This window comes from Rhinolophus sinicus, linkage group LG13, assembly GCF_036562045.2.
Source record: "Rhinolophus sinicus isolate RSC01 linkage group LG13, ASM3656204v1, whole genome shotgun sequence".
Taxonomy (NCBI): domain Eukaryota; kingdom Metazoa; phylum Chordata; class Mammalia; order Chiroptera; family Rhinolophidae; genus Rhinolophus; species Rhinolophus sinicus.
Genome location: NC_133762.1, coordinates 12,995,354 through 13,007,417, shown reverse-complemented (window position 1 = coordinate 13,007,417; position 12,064 = coordinate 12,995,354). Strand labels below are relative to the sequence as shown.

General features: G+C 42.9%; 1 protein-coding gene across 1 annotated transcript in view; it reads left to right on the top strand.

Moving 5' to 3' along the window:
• The window catches only part of IQGAP1 (IQ motif containing GTPase activating protein 1), an 82,946-nt gene that overhangs the window by 47,943 nt on the left and 22,939 nt on the right, over positions 1-12,064 (top strand). The window contains exons 11-21 of the mRNA XM_019716106.2: positions 148-232; positions 987-1,150; positions 1,350-1,510; positions 2,666-2,790; positions 4,348-4,511; positions 8,849-8,939; positions 9,126-9,293; positions 10,035-10,177; positions 10,948-11,118; positions 11,795-11,878; positions 11,976-12,047. Of these exons, the coding sequence (XP_019571665.1) occupies positions 148-232; positions 987-1,150; positions 1,350-1,510; positions 2,666-2,790; positions 4,348-4,511; positions 8,849-8,939; positions 9,126-9,293; positions 10,035-10,177; positions 10,948-11,118; positions 11,795-11,878; positions 11,976-12,047 (1,428 nt within the window). The remainder of the gene's footprint in view (positions 1-147; positions 233-986; positions 1,151-1,349; positions 1,511-2,665; positions 2,791-4,347; positions 4,512-8,848; positions 8,940-9,125; positions 9,294-10,034; positions 10,178-10,947; positions 11,119-11,794; positions 11,879-11,975; positions 12,048-12,064) is intronic.

Sequence of the window (12,064 nt, the reverse complement as noted above, 5' to 3'; positions counted from 1 at the left end):
CTGCCACTTGGGCTGCGTGCAGCTTGGAACTGTCACTTGTCTCCATGGCTCTGTGTCCCTAGGACTGCTCTTAACGGTAGGAGAACTGTAAGGTCTGGAGGCAGAGGCAGGAATAACCATGGCATAAAAGTTCTTGGCTTTTCTCAGGGTGGTCAGACTGACCCCTTGCTGAAGGAGGAGCTGCAGGCTGGAGTGGACGCTGCCAACAATGCCGCCCAGCAGTACCAGAGAAGTAAGTGCTCCCGCTGGGTGTCCTGAAAGCCTGAGGAGGGGAGGACAGAGGTTAGAGTCTGTCACCCCTCACCCTACCCTCAGCCGGCCAGCCATGGTTAACTACCCCGTGCCTTTGGCCGAAGGGCTCCTCCAGTGTGAATAGTACAACTGCTGTCAGTAGGCTCTCATCGGCTAGGAAGCACTCCGTGCTTGGTTAGGGAAACATCTGGAGAAGGCGAGGCGTGGGGGATTGATGGGTAGGATTTGGATGGTGAAAGAGGAGAGAGAAGGATTTCTCCTATGGGAAATGTGGGGAAAGGAGTGTGAGCAGAGGGACAAAGAGAAAGGTATACTGAAGGAACAGTGGTTAGAATCATGCTTTTGTCGATGTTTTGGGTTGATTGTGTAAGGGAAAGCACTGGCAAGATCGTGGAAAGCTTTGAATGGCAGCTGAAGGAGCTGGTGCTTTACTTGCTGGGCTGCAGGGGAAGGAAGAGGCGTTTCAGGCAGATGGTACTGGTGGCTACAGGATGGTTTGGAACAGGAAGAAAACGGGTGAGGACATGAGGAGGAGGCTCTTCTCAAACAACGTTACTGCTGTATAGTTCACATCCGAAGGAGACTGCTTTTTAAAGATGAAAGTTCCACTTCAGATGGCACGGCTGATAGTTTATCCAGAGACTGGAACTGTCTTCTGTGACAGTCGTCGGCATGTCCCTCCTGTCAGGGCTGTCTCAGCCAGCTGCATTTCTGACCTTCTGTCTTCCACCCAGGGCTGGCAGCAGTGGCCGCAATTAATGCTGCCATCCAGAAGGGTGTTGCCGAGAAGACTATTCTGGAACTCATGAACCCCGAAGCCCAGCTGCCCCAGGTGTATCCATTTGCTGCCGATCTTTATCAGAAAGAGCTGGCCACCCTGCAGCAGCAGAGTCCTCAAGTAAGTTAACTGAACTTGTCCTGTTTGTGAGCAAAATGCAGGGGTTGTGAATTTAATACCCACTTCTTGGTGTAGTTAGGTAGAATTTTTTTTTTTTAAGCAGAAACTTGGACTCCTCATGGTTTTGTTACACTTCTAACCTCCCCTGGTATTCCAGAACATGTCTCCTCATTCTCTGCCCCTCTTCCTCTGTGTCCAGCATAGCCTCACCCACCCCGAGCTCTCCGTGGCTGTGGAAATGCTGTCATCAGTGGCCCTCATCAACAGGGCCCTGGAGTCAGGAGACATGAACACAGTGTGGAAACAGTTGAGCAGTTCAGTCACAGGACTGACCAACATCGAAGAAGAAAACTGTCAGAGGTGGGTGCCCTGAGTGCCAGATTGAATCCATCGATGGCTGTCACCTCTGTCCTTTTTTCTTCACAGACACTGTAACTTCTGTGTGATCATCTTTTTCTTTTTTCTATTTTGATTTACTTTATTCTTTATTATGCTAACGAATCTATAGTAAATTAGATATCACGACATTCCACTCCTAAATATATAAGTATGCTTATCTAGAATAATGAGGATATTTCTTATATAGACAAAATAACACTATCTTATACACTTACAAGAGCAATAATACTTCTTTAATGTCCTCTAAACCTAGTCCGATTTCATACTGCCTCACGTGTTCCAAAATTGTCCTTTTCAGCTGGTTTCTTCAAACCAGCTCCAGGACCATGTGTTGCATCTGGCTATTGTGCCCCTTAGGTATCTTTTAATCCAGAATTATCCCTTTCTTCATGACACTGACTTGTTAATGAGATGGGGCCAGTTGTCCTATAAAATGTCCCATCTTCTGGTTCTGGATGCTTCGTAATACTTCTCTTATTCCTGTAAATTGGAAATTAAGTCTAAAGTCTTGTCAAGATTCAATTGAATATTTTTGGTGATGTGTATTTCGAATTTTCTTCTATCAAGAGGCATATGAAATCTACTTGTCCCTCCATGAGAGATGCTAAGATTGATCCCTGGATTAGGGAGACAGCGTATCCTTCCAACGGATATTTGTGTTTTTCCCTCACCAGACCATAATCTCTTTTTGTACCATCAATATGTCTAGTTCCCCATTAACCTAATATCTTTCACCCCAATTCTTGCCTAAATCAGTACTTCCAGAAAGTTGATCTGTCATTCCTTCTGCATTTACTGGCTGGTGCACGGCCTGCTGTGTTGTTTTTAGAGAAATTGCTTAAGCTGCTGCCTCTGATTCTAGAGTTGGTCTTCCCTGGAATCTATTAATGTAACAGACTGTTAAGAACAAGTGGTATGCTTACGTTTTCACATTTTGGTGAAGGTAACTCCTCAGTTCCACAGCTGGCATCTCGAGCATACCCACTGCTGGGGCACCTTCGCTGTCTTCGCAGTGGATGCTTCACCCAGGTCTTCTCATCCCTGTAGGCCACAGGAACCCAGAGGCCCCTTTTCTCATGTTGTGCTTTGTTGTCTCTTGTTGGGGGAATGGGGCAGGTATCTGGATGAGTTGCTGAAGCTGAAAGCTCAGGCGCATGCGGATAATAACGAATTTATTACGTGGAACGACATCCAGGCGTGTGTGGACCACGTGAACCTGGTGGTGCAGGAGGAACACGAGCGTGAGTCATGTGCTTCCTGCCCCCTCACCCCCCAGTGACGTCACAGTGAAAGGTGGTGTGAGTCCACCAGCTGCTTCCGAGCACTGCTCTTGGAAGGCTTTTTTAAACTTGAAATATGTATAACTCAAAAAGCTAAGGTTGGATCTTTTTTCAAAATACCAGGCAACTGCTGTAACTAGGTATGTAGGTAATAACTAAAATTTCCAGGAGGGGACTTGAACATGATTTGTTATTTTTAAATGCTGTTGTAAGTAGTAGTTTTGACACTATCTACCTGGAGTTGGGTATGTTACACGGGCAGAGGGCAGTTCTCCACGAGACTCCTCTCACTTCAGACACCAGCTGTAAGCGCCGGGGCTCTCGGGCCACCACATTTCTGAACAAAATGTTATGAATTCAGGGGTTTCCTCTACCCACTCAGGTTTAATAATTTGCTGAATGACTCATAGAATGCAGGAAAGTGCTATACTTATGATTATAGTTTTATTATAAGGGATGCAAATCAGGACCAGCCCAAAGCAGAGACCTGTAGGGCCATGTCTGGCAGGGTGTCCTCAGGATGTGTCTCATCCCAACACATCGATGTGTATCACAACCAGGGATGTGCAGGGAAGCTCTTCCAAGCTTTGGGTATCCAGAGTGTTTACTGGGGCTTTATCACATATGAATGATTGATTGAATCATTGCCATGTAATTGAACTTAATTTCCAGTCCCTGGAGACAGGGAGGCTGGGTTATCATGGTATCACATGGCCCAGTCTTCTAATCACAAGGTTGATTTTTCCAGCATGGCCAGCCCCCATCCTAAAACTGTGGAGGGGCCCATCAAAAGTCACCTGGTTCCGTGGTCCGAGGGGTCCACCATAAATAACAAAGCTATTCCTATCAGTTGGGAAATTCTAAAGGTTTAGAAGCTCCTTCCCAGGAACCAGGAACAAAAACCAGCCCGATTTTTTATTATACAGTAGAGTCCTTACAAAAGTAGCACAGCCAACTAGGATCCCTGACCAGTGAATGTTTCTAGTTTAATTTGTATTTTCTGTGAGAATTATTTAACTGATTGGGTGGAAAGAGCCTTGCCGTGGGCTTGGATCCTCTGTTTGCCGCTTGTTTGCTGTGTGATCTTGGAGAAGAGATTCCCTAAGCCTCGTCTTTTCTTTTATGGAAATACTGAATTAGGTGACTTTGTAAGATCCGAATCCTTGATCTCTGACTTTTTGTGAATCAAGAATGGTTTTTGGTTACACTTTGGTGTGTACCTGAAAACTATACTATGAAAGCCAGTTTCATCAAAATCCTCATACTTTCAAGTTAGAGCAATTACAAATAAAACAGAAAGACTTGAGCTTTCGATAGGAATATGGATATAAGGGAATTTACTGTATGTGACAAACCTAAATTTAAAAAAAAAATCAATGCTTAATATTATGGATGACAAATTATAGTTTGAACCATGGCAACGCTTGGGTGGAATTATGGTCACTTAGCATGTTTAAAGACTGACTTGCTTCCTGAATTTCTTAATTCTAAAAATAACCTTTGTCTGTTCATACTTAGGGATTTTAGCCATCGGGTTAATCAATGAATCCCTGGATGAAGGTGACGCGCAGAAGACTCTGCAGGCCCTGCAGATTCCTGCAGCTAAACTTGAGGGCGTCCTGGCAGAAGTGGCCCAGCATTACCAAGACACGCTGATCCGAGCAAAGAGAGAGAAAGCCCAGGCGAGTTGCACAGAAACGGTTCCCTTCTGTTCAGAGAACTTCAGTCCTCCTAGAACCAAGATAAAGGGGGGACGTCTCCCCCGATTCACTCAATGACGATTTCCTGGGCACCCTTAGATTCAGAGCTCTGAAGGACGCAGGTGTGAGGGGCATAGACTCTGCCTTCCGGAAGCTTTGCTATTTTACACGCTTGGGTTTTTTGTTATTGGTGGAGACACATCTCTTACATCTCTTTAAGTGCATTTTGTATTGAAATATAAGATCCCCAAATTGCATAAGTTATATAAGTGTACTGTTGTATACATTTTCAAAAGTAAGCATAACTGTGTAATTGGTACTCAGATTATAAAAAACATTAACAAAACCACCCTCATGTCCCCTCCTGTCCTTATCCATCCCTGGTCACCCACACACACCTTCTGGTGGTAACCACCATCCTGATTCTGACACCACAATTGCCTTTTGCCTGTTTTGAACTGTATTTAAGTGAGATCATCCATCACGTGCTCTTCTGTGTCCGGCCTCTTCTGCCCAACATCACAGTAGTGAAACTGCCCGTGGTTGCATACAGCAATAGTTTCTTCATGGTCGTTGTTGTGTACTATTTCATTGTGTGGTTATATAGTCCATTATTGGTGAATTTTTGGTTGTTTCCCACGTTTTTGGCTATTGCAATAGTGCTCCTGTGAATATTCTAGCACATGTCTTTTGGCAAGTGTATGTATGCCTTTCTCGTAGGTATACTTAGGAGTGGAATTTGTGGGTCATAGGGAATACATATGTGTTGACAATGCCATGAAGCTTTTTCTTCCTAACAGCTTTATTGAGATACAATTTACGTACCATACACCTCACCATTTTAAAGGGTTTAGCTCAGTGGTTTTTAGTTTATTCACAGAACTGCAACCATCACCACAATGCATTTTAGAACAGTTTCATCACTCCCAAAACAAGCCTGGTACCCGTTATAGTCACTCCTTACCCCTCAATCTCTCCAGCCCTAGGCAGCCATCAGTCTACCCTCCGTCTATGAATATGCCTGTTCTGGACATTTCACATGAATGGAATCATACCACATATGGGCCTTTGTGACTGGCTTCTGTCACTTAGCTTGGTTTGTCCAAGTTGTTGCATGTGTTAGTACTTCATTTCTTTTTGTTGAATAATAATATTCCATTGTGTGGAATATGGAATATTCCATTTATGAGTTGATGGACACGGGTTGTTTCCACTTTATGGCTATTGGAATAATGCTGCTATGAACATAAAAGTTTTCCAAAGCCACTGTAACACAAACCCATGTTTTAAAAGGTTGGTCTTAAAAAAAAGTTGGTCTTACCTCTCAGCTAGTTTGCTGAGGGCACGGCCAAGCTTTGTACCTCTTTCCAGGCTGTTGCTGAGGTGGAAGTTACCTTGTGTATCTGAGTAGGCCCTCACATACTAGGCCTGTGATTAACGCGTAGATGCTTCTGGGTTTCTAATCGTGATTGGCCTCCTTTTAGGGTCTTCCTAACTAACAACAATCAGATAGGGAGGAGCACGGCTTTCTTTCCTGACTTAGAAGATCCCTACAGTGAGGTTCTCGTAGCAATCCAAAGGTGAAAGAAATTCTTAATTCTGGGGGTCAGATTCTTTCTGGGAAAGGAAGGAAAACAGACCAAGGCTTTTGTCTTATTGGGGCTTTTGTACAGCCATGTGAGCTCTATAAAGTGTGGGTTGGGACAGAGGAGTTGTGGGTAATATTATAATGTTGATAGATCTCCTTTGATTCCAGTGTCATGAGAATAGTTGACATTACCATGTCGTGATCATGTAAGCATAGCAAGTACCAGGTTTCATTTAAGAGGCACATTACTCTGCAGAATGTCAGTTGATCCTGTGGTGAGGGTTGAATCACAACTCCTATCCTGCAGCCTGGAAACTATGACAAAAGGATCGACTGATTTTATTTACTCAGGTGAGAAGCTGTTGGCTGTAGGGAAGCTATCAGTGGAGGTCTCTGTCTCAGATGCCAGTTTGGGATCATTTGGACCTGAACTTCCCAAACTAGGCTGATCATTAGAACACTTGAAAAGTCATTTAAAAAATACAGATTCCTGAGCTTTATACTCTAATTTCTGGCAATTCAGAATCTCTAACAGGAGATGGGGCGCCTGGCTGCAGTGATTGTCTGTAGGCTTGTGGTGGTGGTGTTAGTTTTTGCTGCCATATAAGCCCTGGCAGAGTCTTCTATCTGACAGAGGGGTGGGCTTTACTAGAATAATCTAGGCCGGATTCCATGTCTAAAAAGGGAAAGTGGACTGAGGGTATAACTTGTACCTGCTCTCACTCATGCTCTGAGCCTAACTGCTCCTTTTGCGTGGGTTGTGGGAGTTAAACTTTTAGAGGATGTGACTACAGTTTGAAGCATTTCCTTTGCTGTGGAATACTTTTCAGAGTTCATCAAATGTGTAGGAAGTGGGGAGTTAGAAATTTGATTAACACTGCCAGGCCCAGCTGGGTGGACTGCACATTAGATGGAGTTGTCTTTTTTAAGACTTCTAAGTTCCTCTAAGCCATCTTGGGAATGGTTTTAAAAATAATCATCTGAGTTCCAAATTTAGCAAGCAGAAGATCTTAATTTAAATTTTTGTCTGTAGTTTTCTTGTGATACCTTTGTATCTGGTTTGGTATCAGGGCAATACTGGCCTCATAGAATGAATTGAGAAGTGTTCCTTCCTCTTTTGTGTTTTAGAAGAGTTTGTAAAGGATTGGTGTTAATTGTTGATTTAAACATTTGATAGAATTCACCAGTGAAGCCATATGGTCCTGCGTTTTTGGTGTTTTTTTTTTTTTTGGTAGGATACGTTTTGATTACTAACTCCATCTCTATTTTATTATAGGTCTCTTCAGATTTTCTTCAGTTTCTTTTTCTTTTTTTCTGTTTCTGAACTTGAGTTTTTATTTATTTCTGTTGCATCATCAAATGATCTCAATTTGGGGTAGAATTTTTTTTATATTAGTTTCAGATGTACAAAACAACGTAATGATTAGACATTTATACCCCTCACAAAGTGATAACCCCCCCAAGTCTACTACCCCTGTGACATCATAAGAGCTATTACAATACTACTGACTATATTCCCTATGCTTTACATCCTTTGTGTGTGTGTGTCTCTCTCTCTCTCTCTCTCTGTATTTATAGTTGACATCCAATATTATTTTACATTAGTTTCAGGTGTACAGTGCAGTGGTTAGGCATTTATATAATCTATGAGGTGATCCCCCCAATAAGTTCAGTACCCATCTGACACCCTACGTAATCTTTACGTTATTGATTATATTCCCCATACTGTATTTCACATCCCCATGACTATTTTGTCTTCACATATTCTTTCTGCCTCTTTCTTCACCATGTTGTCTGTATATATTGATATTGATGGTGTCCACAGGTCTTTGAGGCTTGTTCATTTTTCTTCATTCCATTTTCTTACTGCTCCTCAGGGTGCATAATTTCAGTTGACTTATCTTCAAGTTCACTGATGCATTCTTCTGTTTGCTAAAATCTGCAGAGTCCCTCTAGGAATTTTCATTTCAGTTATTGTACTTTCCAACTCCAAAATTTCATTTGATTCTTCTTTTTTAAAAAATAATTTCTGTTTCTTTATTGATAATTCTGTATTTGGTGAGACATTGTTTTTACACCTTCCTTTAGTTCTTTAGACATGGTTTCCTTTAGTTCTTTGAACACATTTAATATAGCTGATGTAAGTCTACTAAGTTCAATTGGGACAATTTCTATTTTCTGCGTTTTTTTCCCCCTATTTGGACCACGCTTTCTTGTTTCTTTGCATGTCTTGTAATTTTTTTGTTGAAAATTGGCCATGTTAATAAAAGAACAGGGCAACTCTGGCAATCAGATTGTAGTCTCTCCTCAGGGTTTGTTGTCCTTGTTTGCTATTGTCATTGTCTGTTTAGTGACTTGTACTGTTGTTAAGTCTGTATTCTTCATCATGTGTATCCACTGAAGGCTCTGCTTGGTTAGCCAGTGGCCAGCTAATGATCAGTCAGAAATGTCCTCACATTCCCTTGGGTTCCTTCCCACGTTAGTCCTTTCTCCTCTGCTAGCTGCTGCGTCACTTGAGTTCATCTTCATGTACCCACCACTTCATCTAAGGTGTTTCTCTTGTAACCTGTCACCAGTTCTTGTATTCCTGGCTTCTTCCAGTTGACTGTTCTGTGTGTCTCATGTGTTTGAAACTTTTTCTTGTATATTTAATCGAGTCTCAGAAGCCCCCTTCATCACATGTGCCCTGATTTCATGGCTCTAATATTGTTTTGCTTCTTGTGGTGTACAGGAAACCCAGGATGAGTCAGCTGTGTTATGGTTGGATGAAATTCAGGGTGCAATCTGGCAGTCCAATAAAGACACCCAAGAAGCACAGAGGTGTACGTATCAGCTGTTTCATTTCTATTTTAGTGGAGGGTGGGGTGCTCCATAGCTCAGTGCTCATAGCTCAGCTTGGCCAAAATGAAGAGTTATAGGGGGAACAGTTTGCCAGAAGGTACAGTTAGATGAAGTAGTGTATGAATTTAGCTATTTTCTATTTCAGTAACAGTTCTTTTCCACTGTAGTTGCCTTAGGGATCTTTGCCATTAATGAGGCCGTGGCGAGTGGTAATGTTGTCAAAACACTGAGTGCCCTTCGTTCCCCTGACGTCGGCTTGTATGGAGTCATCCCTGAGTGTGGTGAAACGTACCAGAGTGACCTTGCTGAAGCCAAAAAGAAAAGGCTGGCAGGAGGTAAGTTATAGGGAAATAAATACGTGCTCTAAAGCTAAGAGCTTGAATATATGAGGGACCCATGTAGAGGAAAGGGACAAGCTGTTCGGAAAGATACTTTCATGTAGAAGGACAGTATTTAGGCTTATTTTAAAGACCCCAAGGAGATAATATCCCTATTTTTGAAAATATTAATTTCCCCCCCCCCCCCTTGTCAGCAGGTATGTTTAAAAAGGTCAATTTTCTGAGACTGTGGGAAGGATCAAAATATTTGACTGTTCATCTTTTACAGGGTGTCAGTAGGTCCTGTAGTATCTAAGCCTGTAGAAAGATAAAAGTAGTTTATTTGCAAAAAAGAAGGGACTAAAGATCAGACTTTTCATCCCTATTCATGGCCTTTTTTAACTAACTAGAGAGGCTGAATGGTTGCAGATCTTGTATTAGAAAATAGTTTTCTGACACCTAGGGTCTTAGATGTTGGTTTTGGAAGGAATAAAGCTAGTCAGAGTTAATTCCACAATTGGACTGTATAGGCATTTTCTTTTGATAATGTAGATGTGAGGGAACTAAATGAGACATCACAGAGCCCTCATTTAAGAGGGACTTAGGATCCCCTTTACTCTTACAGGTCCAAGGAACAGTTTTGGGGAATGGTCTTTATGTAGATTGTTAAACCTGAGCGGGCTCATCCTGTAGTGTCACACACATGACTGTGGGGAATGTGGATCTGGGTCCCTTTATTTTTCCTCTATTTTCTGCTAGGAGATAATAACAGCAAATGGGTGAAACACTGGGTGAAAGGTGGATATTATTATTACCACAATCTGGAGACTCAAAAAGGAGGATGGGATGAACCCCCAGGCTTTGTGCAAAATTCTGTGCAGCTTTCTCGGGAGGAGATCCAGGTAGGTCACATTTCTTCCCGTAAGAAGAAGCAGAGAGAAAGTGTTTTAGAGCTAATATTACTTAGGAGGAACGTGCATGTGGTCAGAAGCCCTAGACTAAAAGTTATGAAAGGAACTATTTTGGAGTAATTTTTTTTCTAGTGTGGTAGAGTGACTAAGGCCTAAATTAGAAAAACATTAGGATTGTAGAATTAAGTCAGATAAATTGTGTGCTTATGAAAGAAAACTTGGATGAAGCAGAAAAGGAAAAGGAAAAATTTCTCGGACCCCTCATTAAATGTGACTACTGTTTTTCTCTCCCAATTTACGTACTCAACCTCTTTGACTATTTCACAAACTCCAAACTGTCCTATATGAGAATATAACCTGCGCTTCCAAATGTGGTCTGGTCATTCCCCTGTAGTGTCCTGCACTGGGGCATTCTAGGGGCTTCTGGGACTTGGTACCCGGCTCTGTGTTGGCACTTGTCACTCTGTCTTCTTGTAATGACCCAGGCACGGTTCCTGGCACAGTCGGTGTTGGGTAGCTGAGTGCATATATATGAGTAAAAGATCAAGCTTCCCCCCCCCCCCCCCGACATGTTGGGGCTGTGAAAACAACCTGGCCCTGAAAAATAGACCTGAAATCATTCCGTTCCTCAGCTAAAGATCTAGTAGAAACTGTGAAGGCAGTGAGGGTTAGTTTGAGTGCTGTGGATGATACTGCATTAAAATTTGTCTCTCTTCTTACCTAAGTATGTCTTCCAATGTGACCACATGCTTTTTTTTCAGAGCTCCATTTCTGGGGTGACTGCTGCGTATAACCGAGAGCAGCTTTGGCTGGCCAATGAAGGCTTGATCACTAAGCTGCAGGCTTGCTGTCGGGGATACTTGGTCCGACAGGAATTCCGATCCAGGATGAACTTCCTGAAGAAACAACTTCCTGCCATCACCTGCATTCAGGTATTTCAGAGCCTTTTACGCAGACAGCAGGTGGGCGTCTACAGCAGGGCTAATAAACAGTCAGCTCTTATGCTGAGATGTCTGAGTATCTTTTTTCCTTCTGACTGCTTAGTCTCGTCCTCCCTCTGACAAGTACTTCTTTACTGCCACTAATCAGACTGCACTTACTACACTGTCTGGTGGTGAGTTGTCAGCCCACTGCCGTTCTTGGGCACCTTATTGTCTTCTAGGGCTGTTCTTCTGTGTCAGTTTTGAATATTGAGTGAAACAGCTGTGGTTTGCTTCAATGACAAGGTAGCACAGTGTCACAGAAAGAATTTTGAGTTACGAGTTAAGGCTCCACCACTGCCAGGTAGTGGTGAACCTCTCTGTTCGTTCCCTCATCTGTAAGTGGGGATACTAATTAATTTTATTCCTCACCTGATTCTTTGTAAGGAGCCGATAAGAGAATCTCTGAGGAAGCACTTGAAAAGTTGTGATGTGTCACTAACATCAGGGAAGTGGAAAGTAGCCATTGTGCCTACCTTGTGGTGGGACAACCCCGGCTCGCATCCCTGTCTGTCACTCAAAGCTTTGTCATGAATTGCACTCAGATAATATACCGAGGGGAGATTTTTTTTAACTTCCTCTGATCATTGAGAAATAACGTGTCAACTGTAATATTTGATGGTTTCAGTCGCAGTGGAGAGGATACAAGCAGAAGAAGGCATACCAAGATCGTTTGGCGTACCTGCGCTCCCATAAAGATGAGGTTGTAAAGGTATGGCAGCCCAGATGTGGTCTCTCGGCTGGGGGTGCAAGTAGGGCGTGTGTTGGGGTGAAGGACGTTTGTGATTTCCAGCGTCCTTTCCCCACAGCTTCAGTCCCTGGCGAGGATGCATCAAGCTCGAAAGCGCTACAGAGATCGCCTGCAGTATTTCCGAGACCATGTAAGTGCCCTTGCATA